This window comes from Lontra canadensis, unplaced genomic scaffold, assembly GCF_010015895.1.
Source record: "Lontra canadensis isolate GAN:19392208 unplaced genomic scaffold, GSC_riverotter_1.0 scaffold53, whole genome shotgun sequence".
Taxonomy (NCBI): Eukaryota; Metazoa; Chordata; class Mammalia; order Carnivora; family Mustelidae; genus Lontra; species Lontra canadensis.
In genome coordinates this window covers 569,826-585,201 of record NW_022631047.1, presented here as the reverse complement: position 1 = coordinate 585,201, position 15,376 = coordinate 569,826, and the positions used below count along the sequence as shown (strand labels likewise).

Below are 15,376 nucleotides of genomic sequence, written 5' to 3'. Positions count from 1 at the left end.
CCATAATCTGTAGCCATTTCTGTCTCTCTCCACTCTGACTTCCTCTCTGTCAGATTTCCCCCTCTGGAAGATAGTGTTCAAGTGGTCATCGATAGTCTTGGATTTAAGGCAAAGTTGAGTTGGAGACAGATTAAGTTTGAGTTTGGTGGGATGTGTTTATGTAGCTCACAGTCATTTCTTTCTTTCTTTTTTTTTTTAAAAGATTTTTAAAATTTATTTGACAGAGAGAGATCACAAGTGGGCAGAGAGGCAAGCAGAGAGAAAGGAGGAAGCAGGGTCCCTGCAGAGCAGAGAGCCTGATGTGGGACTCGATCCCAAGACCCCGAGATCATGACCTGAGCCGAAGGCAGAGGCTCAACCCACTGAGCCACCCAGGTGCCCCACTCACAGTCATTTCTGTGTAGGCTAAAGTGATTGCTAGCAGTCCTGATGTAGGAATGACTTCCAGGAATGTGCCTTTCACCCAGTGTGCTCTATCACTCAGCATTCCAGCACGAAGTGAGGCACCAGAGGTTAAATCATGATAAAAATGTGTCTGATGGTGCCTGGCATTGAAAATCCATGGGTAGTAGAGGAAAAACAAGGTTGGAATGTATGGCTTGAAAAGTTGCTCTAGGGATAAAAACCTTCTTTTTTTAAAATTTATTTTTAAAGATTTTATTTATTTATTTGACAAGGAGAAAGAGATCACAAGTAGAGAGGCAGGCAGAGAGAGGTGGGGAGGCAGGCTCCCTGCTGAACAGAGAGCCTGATGCGGGGCTCGATCCTGGGACCCTGAGATCATGACCTGAGCCGAAGGCAGAGGCTTAACCGATTGAGCCACCCAGGTGCCCCAGATAAAAACCTTCTAATTATCACCTGTGTGAAGGTGTAAGCAAGGATTTGATTTTCATCTTTTACATAAAAAAAAAAATTCTCTCCTGTTACAGACGTCCATGATAATGTAGGAATAAATAATTATAAACAAACCTTAATTCTTTTCTTTTTAAGATGGGGATGGAGTATTTGATTAAACTCAAATACTTCATTTTAACTAAAATTTGAAAAGATGTTTTGGGTGCTTCAGTAGAAAAAGTGAGAAATTTAGATACTTGATTTGGATGTGTATGAAGATACCTTGTTTTGTCTCCATCAAATTAATTTATAAAAGAACTGAGAGAAAATCTAGATGAAAATAATGAAATATGACACAAAAGCAACGAAGATAAATGACAAAACCAATAGAACTTATCCTTATATTGAGAAATGAATTACTGAAAATTTCAAACTTTATTAAAAGCTGTAATTCATCAAGAGGAAGGGGTAGATTTTGCATGAAATATAGGCTTTTGGAATACTAGATTATCTCTGACAGTATTTCCCAAATATTACTGCAGCAATATCTCCTATCCCACATACACTCCTGCAGGTTGACCTTGGCACTCCCCTAGATTAAGAGGTGGAGTTTCATTCTCCCTACTCTCGAATCTGGGCTGGCCTTCGTGACCCATTTGTGAATAGTGGAAACTGGTGGAAATGATGCTGCGTGACTTCCAGGGTTAGGTCAGAAGGAGCCTCACAGCTTCTGCAGTGGCTCTTTGAATGCTTGCTCTCTGGATGTCTCCTCTTGGGATACTCCCTCTTGGAATCCAGCTGCTGGGCTGTGAGAAACCCAAGCTACACATGTGTAGGTATTCTGGTCGACAAACCCAGTCAATGAAAGCCGCTGACATGTGAATGAAGAAACTGTTGGGTGATTCTGCTCCCTGCCGTTGAAGTTACTTCCAGCTCTTGAGTCCCCCAGCTGATGACACAGACATTGTGGAAAAGAGACAAGCCATCTGGGTTGTGCCCTGTCTAAATTCCTAACGTGCAGAAATTACAAGCATGATGAAATGACTGTTGCTTTTTAAAAAAAAAAAAAGATGTATTTATTTGTTTATTTAGTTATTTGAGAAAGAGAGCAAGAGAGTGAGCACAAGCAGGAGTGGCAGGCAGTGGGAGAAGCAGGCTCCCCACTGAGCAAGGAGACCAACATCGGACTCAATTCTAGGACCCTGGGACCATGACCGGAGCCCAAGGCAGACGCCCAACAGGCTGCATCACCCAGGCATCCCTGACTGTTGCTTTATGCCACTAGATTTGGGGTGGTTTGTTATGCAGCCATGGTGACTCAAATACCACCCGATTAATGAAGCAGAGTGAACCATACGAATGCATTGGAAATAAATTCAGGTTTCTTGCTGATTAGATATCAAATACTGACCTCAAAGAAGAAAACATAATATTTAATATGTTGACTATAATGAGAACCTAAACTGGCTAACAAATCAAATCCGTCCAAAGATTACATAAAATAATTCATTGCCCAAGAAAAATCTTGGAATGTTGTGAAAATTTATAGCAAGTAGATAAAAGAAACTTGATAATGGTTTGGCCAAATTTGACAACAATCCTGAAAATGTACATAAAAGTACCAATAATGAACTGTGAAGTTGAAAAAGTTTTTATAAACTGTCAATAAAAGAACAACAAATTTTAGTCAACCATGCTAGGGGAGAAACAAATCATCTTTCTAATCCCTCTGTGGAAAATGCATTACAAAATCAGTGTCGTATGAATATGAAGGCAATGAAAGAGTATGCAGCAGAACAATGTAGGAAGAAAAGAATTATAAAGGTGATCAGGTAGTTAATGAACCAAAAACATACTACTTTTCTGGATATGACGTTTGTGGCATTGAACAGTTCAAAACAATTTCTAATTTTTATAAATTATTTTTTCATTCTAAATAAAGATTTGTACCTGATTTTATTTTATTTTTTTTTAAAAAGATTTTATTTATTTATTTGTCAGAGAGAGAGAGAGCACAAGCAAGGGGAGCAGCAGGCAGAGGGAGAAGCAGGCTCCCCCCTGAGTGAGGAGCATGGGACTCGATTCTAGAACCCTGGGATTGTGACCTGAGCCGAAGGCAGATGCTTAACTGACTGAGCCACCCAGGTGTCCCCCTAATTTTATTTTAATATTTTTGTTTTATTTTATTTAATAGGGCCATCTCAAATTATATAAGCTTTAGGTCCCACAAAATTGGTATCTATCCTTTTGCCTATCACATAGGTTTTGTATGGGAATTAAATGAGACGATTATGAGTCAAGAGATTGTGATCATGTTACTATATAAGTCCTATACGAACTCACACACAGTATTAGCTGTTATTATTACCATTCATTCTGCCTCCACTACCTTTCTGTGCTTCATGTTTAGGCCCTAATCACTTCCTTTATGCCTCAAACTTCTACCAGCTCACTGCCCTGTATTTTTCCCTTCGTTTCAATGGAGACTTTGCTAGAATGGTCTGGATTCCAGTTGCAGTAGTAGAATTTGTAAATGGTAGACATTTGTCTTTTTTTTTTTTTTTTTTGTCTTTCTAGCATCTTTTCAACACCCCTCTAATGTTTGGGAAGTTTCCTGTCTTATAAGTCCCCTCTCTCTAAAGTAGTGGCCAGGAAACTTGCATTCCCAGCTGCCTTTGCAGCTAGGGCACTGGCTTGTGACTGGGCTTCTGCTGGTAAGTCATACATTGGTTTGGAGCTGAGCAATGGGACAGGGTGATGCAGGATTTATGGTCTGGAGGGTCTGTGGAGAAGTCATCTGGCTTTTGGGGGCAGCTGTGGCAGAGCTCTGATGTCTAGTCCTGAGGGTCATCAGTATGCACTGGGTAGAGCTGGGTGAACTGAGTGCTGTTGTCAGGAGTGTGGATGCTGGAGTGCCCTTGTGGGCTGTTGAGTTTCATCCCTGACATGTATCTGAGAACCCCATGCTTTCTGCATGTGGCTAAGTCTTCTTTGATTATTTTTTTTCTGCTTAAGATGATCAGAGCAGAATCTGTTGTTTGCAATTGGATGCCCTGATTAGGAAAATTGTTCGTGGTCTCTGGGTCTCTTTTTTCTGCCACTGTTATCTATTCTTCACATCACAGCTAGAATGACCTTTTAAAAACTCAAATCCCATCTTGTCACTCAGGAGGAGTCCCCAAATTCATAAATGACCCCCCACAGCCATCCTTCATGCTCTGTCCTTGGTGGGGGTGGGACCACATCTGGTATCCTCCTTCTTAGGTTTTCCACAAAATGAGGGGATTTTTTATTCCCTTCCCATAAGGGAATAGAGTAGTAACATCCCTTGCCTTTCTCACAGCTTCATTCACTTCCTGAGATGAGGAGAACTTACTGGTGATGCTGGAGAGAGTTTTGCCCATGCATGGCCTAAGCCCTCTTTGGCTTGCTTTCTCAGGCTGGCCTGCTCTAGGCTGCACACACTCCCTCTTCAGGTGGCAAGCTTGGGGCTGGGCTTGCTTGGAGTGACTTGTAATTTGTACAGATTTTCTGCCTGTAACTGGGGGAGGGTGGTAAATGTGGGGAGTAGGAAGCTCATTTTGACTTTGGGTTCAAGCCATAAAGTCCAATTCAGTAAGAAAGCTGACCTTCTGCTCCCTCTCTATTACCAATATATTTTGTTAGTTGGTAGAAAACCCAAAAGGGAGAGAGGTTAACTTGTTAACTGGATCTCTTCATACCCCAGCAATTTCTCTCTCCCTCCTGTTTTGTCTCTTCCCTGTTACTCACTATACTCAGTTGTAAAGGATGCCTTGCAGTTTCTAGATTGTGCCACACTCTCTATCACCTATGGGCTTCTGTACATTTTCTTCCTTTTCTTGGCTCTTCCCGTGGATAATTTCTTATTATTCAGACTTCAGTTAAGATATCCTCTCCTACCTGAAGCCTTCTCCATCTCTCTCAGACTGGGTCAGGATCTCTTCTTTGCCTCTCACCACCTATATTGCTGCTCTTTTTGGTACACATCTCATATAAAATTATAAGATTGTAATTGGCTGTTAATTGGCCTGCAGGTGAGGTTATGTTTTATTCTCCTCTGTCCTGAATTCCTGGCACGCAGCTTGACATAGTATTTTCTTTTTTTAAAATTTTATTTATTTATTTTTGAAAGAGTTTATTTATTTACTTGAGAGAGACAGTGCACGAGTGTGGGGAGGGACAGAGAGAGGGACAAGTAGAGTCTTTGCTGAGCAGGGAGCCCAGTGCAACGTGGGGGTCCATCCTAGGACCCTGAGATCATGACCGAGCTGAAGTTAGATGCTCAACGGACTGCTGTCTAGGTGCCCACTGACATGGCATTTTCTGAATGAAAAACTTGATCTTCCTAAAGGTGCATCATGGCACACTGGAGGGCCACTCATATTGGAAGTGTTCTGTAAGAGAATGATCCTCTAAGTGCTTAGTTTCTGCATGCGTGGGGTCTTGGAACAGACAGAGCTCCCCAGCCGGTTGGATCTGGCTATGAACAGCCTTGCCTGGGACTCCTCAGGGGGAAGCCCAAAAGGAGTGGGGTTTGGGAATGCATGCTGAGGTTCCTGCAGTTGCTGAGAAAAATGAGCCATAGCCATTGCTTGGCTTCAGTAGGCTGAGGGTCACCCAGCATGGGCTCTGCGACCTTCATGTCTACTCCAGCAGCCAGCGCCTGAAGGTCCTGCTGCCTCCTGTGGATGAGGGGCCTATGGAGCTGTCAAGGAGTTGGGCTTTCATGTGCTCAAGGAATACAGAGTGCAGCCCAAGGTGTCGCCCTCATGGGTTGGAGGGTGGGGAGTCTAGGGGACCTTCTGAGAGGTCAGCTGTCCATAGTGGTCCTGAATATCTGTCTTCATGCATATCCAATACTTTTGTCTGTTACTTGCTGGCACCACTGTGGTATTTAAGCTGGCCTCATGGAGGCTGCTCTAACAGTGCCTATGCATTCTGCGCAGTAGAGCTCCAATGGTGCTCTGTTGAAATACTTGACACGAGAAAGCACAATTGGATATGAAATCCTTTTTCATTATTACAAAAACTTTCAAAATTATCATTTGTCAGTACAAGAAAAGGAAGAGCTAGTAAACATAAATATGTCCTTGCATGTAATTCCAATTATTGCAAAATTTTGAGTGACTTTGAAACGGTTATCCAGTTTTGATCACCCACTTCTGTGAGTAGTTTTCGTTGATGGTGACCATCAGTTATTATTATTATTTTTAATTTAATTTAATTTAAATTTTTTCAGTGTTCCAAAATTCATTGTTTATTTTATTTTATTTTATTTTAATTTTTTAAATTTCTTTTCAGCGTAACAGTATTCATTGTTTTTGCACCACACCCAGTGCTCTGTGCAATATGTGCCCTTCACAATACTTACCACCAGGCTCACCCAACCCCCCACCCCACCCCTCCAAAACCCTCATTTTGTCTCTCAGAGTCCACAGTCTCTCATGGTTTGTCTCCCCCTCTGATTTTTCCTCAACTAATCAGATCAAGATCTGATTAAAGATCTTGATCAGGAGGCATTTATTCATTTTCAAGCACAAAATCTAGTATAAAAATTATGTTTACAGAACCAAGCTCAAGTTTCTTATAAAAATATGAATATTTTATTTGGAAGTTTTATGCAAAACAAGTATTTAAAAACTTCCATATTACTATATATTTTCCTTATAATTATATAGTGAAAAGAGAGTACGATGAATTTTTTTCCATCAAGTCCTATTTAGATGCCCTTGTTTACTTTCAGTTTACTCTAGTGTGTCACTCAAATATTAGCACTTTCTATGTGTGCCACGGTGTGAGGAAGGTTGGAAAGTATTGCACTGAGTGGCTTCTTCCAGCAAGAGTTCCAGAAACACCCTCAAACAATTATCAATCATTAACCTTTCAATGCATGTTTATACATTTTTATAATTATTCTCATTTTATTATGTTTCTGCTGGTTTGTTTTCTCTCCAATCCAGTCTCTCCATGAGCAGCCCCAGATCAGGAGTCCCAAGAAAGCAACTTATTTTCTGAATATCAGGAATGCCATAGAGCTGTGGGCTCCTTGACTCTGACTCTTTGTCTGAGGATGTTCTCTGACCCCGAAGTTCCCTTTAGCTGGTCTTTTTTTTTTTTTTTTCTTTTTTAGATGGTCTTTCTAAACAGGGTCCAGACCATTTTATTCCTAGTACAGTACACCAGGATTAAGGTTTTCCCTCTGATGCCTCCAGCCTTCAAAGTGATTGCATCAGTCAAAAATCTTTTTTTTAAAATGCATCACTCAAAATTCTTGACAAAGACAGAAGCTGCCTGGATGAAAAAAACAGAATAATTGATTGACAAAATATAGAGGGATGAGGACCGTGATAGAGGCTAAGCTTCTAGGAGTAACTTCCAAACATGACCTGGTCAGCTGACAAAAAGTGCTACCTGGGGCTGCTACCAGGGACCAGATGCCACTTCTATGCCAGAAACTTGCTGTTGCAGCTTTCTTTGCTGTCCTCTAGGAAAAAGTGCTGCTCCTTGCCTCTTGTGGGCACCAGCTACTAAGTCAGGCATGGGTACCTTTACTGGTGGAACTAGGTGGAACTAGGAACTAGGAACCCTAGGAGTGCTGGGAAGAGTTCTCAGCTGCACAGAGGGTTTCTCTGCCCAGCAGACTTCTAAAGAGAAGAATTCTCCAGATGTCAAAAGAGGGTCAAATGCTAGGTGGTCAAAATGAACGTTAAATGTTTACTCTCTAGGTCCTCTCCAAGATGGCCCTAGGCCTTCACCCAGTCTGAGATGCTGGTGAAGGAGGTATGGGATCAAGCTGATGGTACACACTGGGAGGGAAACAAGGAATCCAGGGAGATTCTCTTGTCAGGCTGGACATCCTATCACCCGTTATGGATGATGTCAGAAATCAAGGGTGGAGAAAGACAGGGAAGAATATTTAAATATTTATGTGGAATAGTCCAAGGGGGGGTATAGCTCTCTCTCTTCTAAAAGGCCCCAGAGCATAAGACTATAGGGTGTTTCTGGGAGAAAACTAGATCGAATAGCCAGGCAAACTTCTTCATGGGCACTGGGTAGGTGACTGAGTTAGTGTCAGTTTTATAGACATTTGTCTTCATAAATGACACAGACTTCTCATCACTGGTATAGACACAGCAATCACCTTGCTCAGGGATCCAGAGCAATCTAGAAGAAGCTCTTCCCCATAAATGTTCTTCCTTGTGAGCAGCATTCCCTTCCATTCTATCTTGTCCTAATAACCCATGCTCTAATAGTGAGTCTGGGGTGTGGGACAGGAGTTAAGATACAGATCTATCTCTGTTTTTAATTCCAACACTTTCTGCCAGGGAGCCTTATTTCTTTGAGGGCCTGCATGGTTTCTGTTCAGCTGGGGTTTAAATCCAGCACCTGAAGGAGAAGGAGGAGTTGGTGAGTGAGCAGACATCCCCTGGGTCCCTTCAGAGTGAGGAGACCTGCCTCTTGGCCATGTGGCGCAGGGCGCCTGCCACCTCCTTGTTCCGAAGGGTATAGATGATGGGGTTGAGCATGGGTGTGATGACTGTGTAGAAGAGGCTGAGGATGCGGTTCATGGTGACAGAAGAGCCTGCCCGGGGCCGGATATAGGTGATGCTGGCTGTTCCAAAGAAGAGGCAGACCACGAGCAGGTGGGAGGAGCAGGTGGAGAAGACCTTGTGGCGGCTCTGGGTGGAGGCCATTGCCAAGATGACCCCCAGGATGCGGGCATAAGAGGCGACAATCAGAGAGAAGGGGACCATGATGAAGACCACAGTGGCTGTAACCACAGAGATTTCACTCCTCTGCTTCCCAGCACTCGCCAGCCTCAGTACTGGTAGGATGTCACAGAGGAAGTGTGGGATGATGGGGTGGCTGGGGAAAGGGAGAGTGAAGATGAGGGATGAGTGGGTGGTGGCTGTGATGATGCCCATGAGCCAGGAGACAGCCACCATAGCCATGCAGGCCCTCCAGCTCATGAGGGTGGAATAATGCAGGGGCCGGCAGATGGCGGCGTAGCGGTCATAGGCCATGGCTGTGAGCAGGCAGCACTCTGAAATGCCCAGGACAATGAAGACATACATCTGGGCTACACAGCTCTGGAAGGAGATGGCCCGGGGCTGTTGGGAGGCCAGGTCAGCCAGGGTCCGGGGCATGATGTCCGTGGTGTACAGGAGCTCCAGCACTGAGAGGTGACGCAGGAAGAAGTACATGGGGGAGTGCAGGGCCGGGCTGACCTGTGTGAGGATGATGATCATAGAGTTACCCAGCAAGGTGACCAGGTAGAACAGAAGCACCACCCAGAACAGGGGGCCCTGCAGGGCCCGGAGGTCAGAGAATCCTAGAAGGAGAAATTCAGGCAGAGTCTGATTTTCCTCAGCCATCACTTCAGGCCAGAACCTACGGCACAACCAAGGAAGAGATATTTATACAGAAAAAAGCAGCATGTCTGTAATTTAGTAAAGCGCTTCTCATACAGTCCCTCTGGAATCAACGGAGAGAATTAGGGTCTCTACTTTATGGAGGATTCCATTTTGTCTTGGAGGAGGTAAATAATTTGCTGAAGTAATACCAAGGGAGTTGCAGGCCTGGGACTTGAACCAAGGTTTCTTGGCTCTAAATTTGCTGCATTTCCCACTGTTCCCGATGCTCTGAGCCCTGGTGAAGGGCCTAATTCCCGGGGGAGAGACCCCTGCCCTGTACTTTGGGTCTTTCTTTGGAATGGAGATGGAGCAGTGCTATGTCCTAAGCCCCTTTGTATTTCCTGGACTGAATTCCCAACCTGAAAGAGACAATGTAGCATCTGCATTGTGGGCTCAGCCAGGGACTGTCCTAAGCTGGTATCTGATGATCACCGCAGGCTTTGGATTTAGAATGCCATGCAATGATGGGATTGTGATAAAACTGCCTAATTGTATCATGCCTTGGGATTTTTATTAGGCCCCCTGTCACAGATCACTGGGTTTCAGTCTGCGCCCTGCGAAGGGAGGGGGCCAGGGATGGGTCACACTGTATTTGGCTTCCTCTTATCTGGGTCTCTGTGTTGAGCTACACCAGCTACTCTGTTTTAGCATGCTAGCTGGTCTCCCAAGCTTTTACACAGAGTGTGCCCCTGCAGAGATTGTTTCTAGGCATTCTGTTAAAATCCTGCTCATCCTTCAAGCTCAACTCAAATTCCACCTCCCCTATGGAAGCTTCTCTGCGCCTCAAGGTCAGAAATGATTACCTGTGGCATTTTGGTATTTTATGTGTCAATAAAGGTTATATTTTTTTAGCATGGCTCCAGGCTTATCAACATCTTCGTGGGATGCTGGGCAGTGTCTGTGGGCACATCTGCAGTGATGGGGAGCTGACCATCTTTGGTGCTAGCCGCATCTAACTTTGGCCTGCTTGTAGGATGGGTCTTTCATTATATTTGTCTTGGCTAAATTTTTAGTGTTTTACAGAATGTGTCACCCCCTCTTGCTCCAGATAGCTCTTCCCCCATTTGAAGATAACACCTTCCTCTGTGTTCTTATGAGTCATTAGTTGTGGGTCCCAGCCCTTTTTAGTGCAGTCTCCACCGTAAGGTCCTGCAGGACAGTTGGGGAAGTAATAGGGAGCCACCTGTTTTAACAGCTATGGGTGCTTTCCAAGTGCCTGGTCCCTGCCAGGCGCCATGCCAAAGGGCTTAACATTCTTGAAACCATTGGATCTTCACAATCACACTATGACATAGAAACTTTCTCCATTTTACAGATGAGCAAATGGAAGCCCAAACAGTGTTAATACCTTTCTCGAAGTCACTCATCTAGTAATGGAGGATGTTGGGGTTTGAACCCAGCCCCACCTAATAACCAGAGTCTGTGCCTTTAATCATCTCTCTACTATCATAAAGACAGTTTAATTGCTGGATAACTAACAGGAGATCTTGCACATGCCAAGCGCTCTGCTGAATATTTATTAGATAAATGAATGAATCCTACTTATAAAGATGGGGGAACTGATGAACAGAAAGATGAAGTGATCTGCCTCAAGTTAGGCAGCCAGTGAGACAGACAGGACACTGGGCCCAAGTCTTGTAGAAGTCTGGGTTCCCAGCATTTGCAGGGCCTTATCACTCACGTTCACCCCACACATGAGATTAGCCCGGCCATCTCCATGTTAGGCAGGAGAGTCTCACACTTTCTGCTTATTGCTCATAGACCCAATCTTCCTCCCACCCCCAGTTTGTCTGCTTACTGTATTTTTTTTTTTGCCTTATGTCATTTACTCTACAGCTTACACTTAGTGATTACTGTATGCTGGGAATTGTGCCCTATCTCTGGGGCCTTCATAACAGCTCTTGTACTAGTTGTTATCTCATCATTGCAGAGAAGGAACCAGAGCTCTGAGAATTTAAATTGCTGACAGAACCTGGCAGAACCAGAATACTAACTTGAAGCCTGAGGTTTTAACCATCATGCCCGCAGTATCTCCAGCAAGGCCTACAGCCTTACCCTACACTTCTGGGAGATAAACTCCATCTAGTGGGTTTGGACAGAAGTAGTATCTGAGTCCATTGGTCCTCTTCTCTTTTGGTTATAACCCTTCAGAGGCTCACACCACTACTAATAATGTATGGAAGAAATCTTGTTATTTTCAAATTAAAAAATGTTATTTTTGCAATTAAAATACTTAAGAAATATTTGGAGTAAAGTCGTCTATGATTTCCACACCTGAGTTAATTTCTTCTCTTTCTTGTATATTACCCTCAAGTCTTTGTCTCACTGCAAACCCATTTTACATGCTTGTAATCATAGTGGATATACACTTTTGTCTTGTCCTTTTTGTTTTGTCCTTTCCTTTTTTTTAAAGGTTTTTATTTTTTTAAGTAATCCTTATGCGCAATGTAGGGCTTGAGCTAACAACCCCGAGATCAGGAGTTGTGTGCTCTCATGGCTGAGTCTGTCAGATGCCCTTTTCCATTTCCTTTTGAATGTTTGCTTGAAGCATTTTGCTCTGTGATCTTTTTTTTTTTTTTAAAGATTTTATTTATTTATTTTTTTGTGTGTGTGAGAGAGAGAAAGCACGAGTGGGGGGCAGAGAGAGAAGTAGACTCTCTGCTGAGCAGGGAGCCCGAAGCAGGACTCGATCCCAGCACCCTGGGATCATGACCTGAGTGGAAGGCAGATGCTTAACTGACTGAACCACCTAGGTGCCCCTTTGAGTGATCTTATTCAAAGTTCATTAGCAGTCTGCTGAATTTCTCCACCACCATTTAACCAACACTTCTTATACTCTTGCAACTTAAATTCTTCTACTGGGTGTATTTGTTCTTTTAGATAATGATGGAAACAATATCTTTGTGTATTGTCTCGTTTTGTTTCTGTTAACTTATTCCCTTAGGAAAAATTTCTAAGAGTGGTAATTGGCTAAAGGTATGGACATCTTTTTGTCCATACATGTCTTGACATGTAATATGTACTTTTGGATTTCCTTTAACTGAACGCAAGTGGCCATGCCAGCCTTCCTTCCTTGAGTAAAGCTGGGATTCTTCTTCATCCTGTCTGTCCTCATCAAGCCTCTCCCACCATCATCAGCTCATCTTTTTTTTTTTTTTTAAGATTTTATTTATTTATTTGACAGACAGAGATCACAAGTAGGCAGAGAGAGAGGAAGGGAAGCAGGCTCCCTGCTGAGCAGAGAGTCCAATATGGGACTTGATCCCAGGACCCTGGGATCATGACTTGAGCTGAAGACAGAGGCTTTAACCCACTGAGCCACCCACGCGCCCCCGTCACCTCATCTTTGCCACACTGTGAGCATCTCTTTAGTTCAGTCCTCTAATTACGTTTCACCCCAAAATATCATCTGTGAAGGGAGAGAGATAAGTTTCTCCTTCCTTAATTTATCCTCTCTCTTCCCTGCTCTATCCCCAGCTCCATCTCCCCTGTTTGTCGTCTGCCTGTGATAATTTCCCTCTTAATTTCTCTTATCTCCAGTACATCCTGACACAGTTGAGACAATCTTCAGAGAGACACTGGCCCCAATGCCACTCTTATTTTCTTCAAATTCTCGCATAGAGGGACAAAGAGAAGGACAGAGAGCTTTTTTGGGTCATAGAGAGGGGCTGAGGCTCTCTCTCTCTCTCTCTCTTTTTAAAAAAAAGATTTTTATTTATTTACCAGAGAGAGAGAGAGAGAGGGAGAGAGAGAGAGAGAGAGAGAGAAAGAATAAGCAAGGGAGGGGCACAGGTAGAGAGAGAGAGAGAGAAGCAGACTCCCCGCTGAGCAGGGGCTCAATCCCAGGACCCTGAGATCATGACTTTAGCCAAAGCAGATGCTTAACTGACTGAGCCACCCAGATGCCTTTTTTTTTAAAATTATTTTTAACTGTGGTAAAAACACAGAACATAAAATTTACCATCTTAACCACTTGTTAGTGTGTGGTTTAGTAGTGTTAAGTACATTCACATTGCACATTGAAAAGAAATAAAATAAAATGATAAAAAAGAAACAAAGGAAAGTATATTAAGTATATTCACATTGCTATGCAACGAATCTCCACAACTTTCTCATCCTGCAGAACTAAAACTCTATACCCGTCAAATAACTTCCCATTCTCTTCCCCTGACACTCATTTGAAAACCAAACCTCTCACCCCCAATGCCTTCTGTAAGTCTTAGTGACATAGGCAGCTGGATAAATCAATCAGGTAAGTGGTCTGTGGATGGAGCAACAGATAACTTGTGTTATCTGGCTAGATGGACAGAAGGTGAAGGGACAAAGGTGTGGCTGTCTGGCTGTATGACTGGTTAGCCTAGAAAGCCCTAAGTCCAGGAGGTGAGGCTCTCAAAAGGGGGCAGGAATGGATAGTAGCTCTTTAGGGGTAGATCTGATATCTTAGGGGCAAGGGAGCTGGGATTTTGGAACCCACGGAAGGATGTGGGAAATGGGGGGAGGACTGCCTTTATGAAGTCAGGGAGGTCTTGGGGAGCATAGCCAGGCAACTTATCTTTGTCCTTTCAGACTTTTTTTTTTTTTCCCCACCTGAAACATTAATAACGGGAGTTGCACATGGGTTTGTGCGTGTGTGTGTGTTAGGGAGGATACAGGGCAGCAAAGGAGGATGTGAGCAGCTCTGTGGATGGGGACCATTAACAGGAACCTGGGAAAGAATGTCTTAAGTTTTCACAAAGCATTGACCATAGACAGTCTGGAGACTATGCATGCCCACCTGATTTACCTACCACTTGTGATCCCACAGACTTGCATACGCTCGCTGCCCACTGCCTCATTTCCACGTCTTCGCCGTACACATCTCATCACACGTTGAAAGTTTTGTGTAGTGTGAGAATGTACACACTTGCTTTGCTGTATTATATGCAGTTTTATCTGGGAGAAGTTGTCCAGATCCCCATTCCCTTCCCTTTCTCATTCCTTCTCCCTGTCCAGCCAGCCTGGTGGCCCCCGAATCACACCTTTGCAAATGCAATGGTAAGGATTCGGGAAACTTCAGCTGGATTCTTTTCTCAAGTGCCCAGGGACAGGTGTTGGCTCCCAGCCCACAGAGAGAGGTTCTAAGGCCCTTTGTTCCTCTTCTTTTTCTACCCTTGGCAGGGTCTAGCCTTGTCAGAGAAGGGCCAAGGCTGCCCAGCACTGTGTGGGGGCACATACCTGGGGGAGATGAAAGAGCTGCTGGGCACAGACTTGGGCTCTGCTCTTCCTTCCCCTCTTGGAAGTCTCAACCTCTGTGGTGCCCACAGTTATTCTCCAGCTACTGTTATGTCTTCACCCCCTTGGGACCTAGGAGGCCCTGACTCTTGGCATTTCCCTAGGTGACTCTGAGCTGAGGTAGTGTCATGGGCCAGGTGATTCTGTCTGGGTGCCCAGTGCCTACTGTATCCTCTCATCTCTCCTTGATCTTATTTCTCTTGGCCAAACTGGGTCCTCTTCCCTTTCCTCACACCTTGTTCCCTCACCTGTCTACCTTTTTTTTTTTTTTTAAGATTTTATTTATTTATTTGACAGACAGAGATCACAAGTAGGCAGAGAGGCAGGCAGAGAGAGAGGAAGGGAAGCAGGCTCCCTGCTGAGCAGAGAGCCCGATGCGGGGCTCGATCCCAGGACCCTGAGACCATGACCTGAGCCGAAGGCAGGGACTTAACCCACTGAGACACCCAGGTGGCCCACCTGTCTAACTTTTATCTTCTCACTCATTTAGGGTCTCCTTGTTCACAGACTGCATTAATTAGATTTGAGGGTCTCCCTCTGATATGTCTAGACTCTCCAATGGGTAATTCATTCATCTGCATGAAGTCTTGGCTTCGAGTTAAATGTGGAAACTTCTGGAAAATTCTAGAAGTTAACTATAGTGAGACATGATTTAGCCACATTAATCTCCATTCTTAGTTTTCTTTTTAGATGGAAAGTGTTCCAGTGAAGACATTGCCTGTCTGGTTGCCCAGGCAGGCAGGGAGGACAGGATTTCCATCAATCTCCAGGTCGCTTGTGTCACTGCAGACATTCTTAGTGGTGCCATTAAACAGAGAGTAAGCATTCTGAATGTT

The 15,376-nt window shown here is 44.0% G+C and overlaps 1 protein-coding gene across 1 annotated transcript; it reads right to left on the bottom strand.

The window, feature by feature from the left end:
• Positions 1-8,291: 8,291 nt before the first annotated feature.
• On the bottom strand, positions 8,292-9,230 carry LOC116877550 (olfactory receptor 10P1). The gene has a single exon (XM_032874327.1). It carries the CDS (start codon positions 9,228-9,230, stop codon positions 8,292-8,294), a length of 939 nt encoding a protein of 312 aa, XP_032730218.1.
• Positions 9,231-15,376: the final 6,146 nt, after the last annotated feature.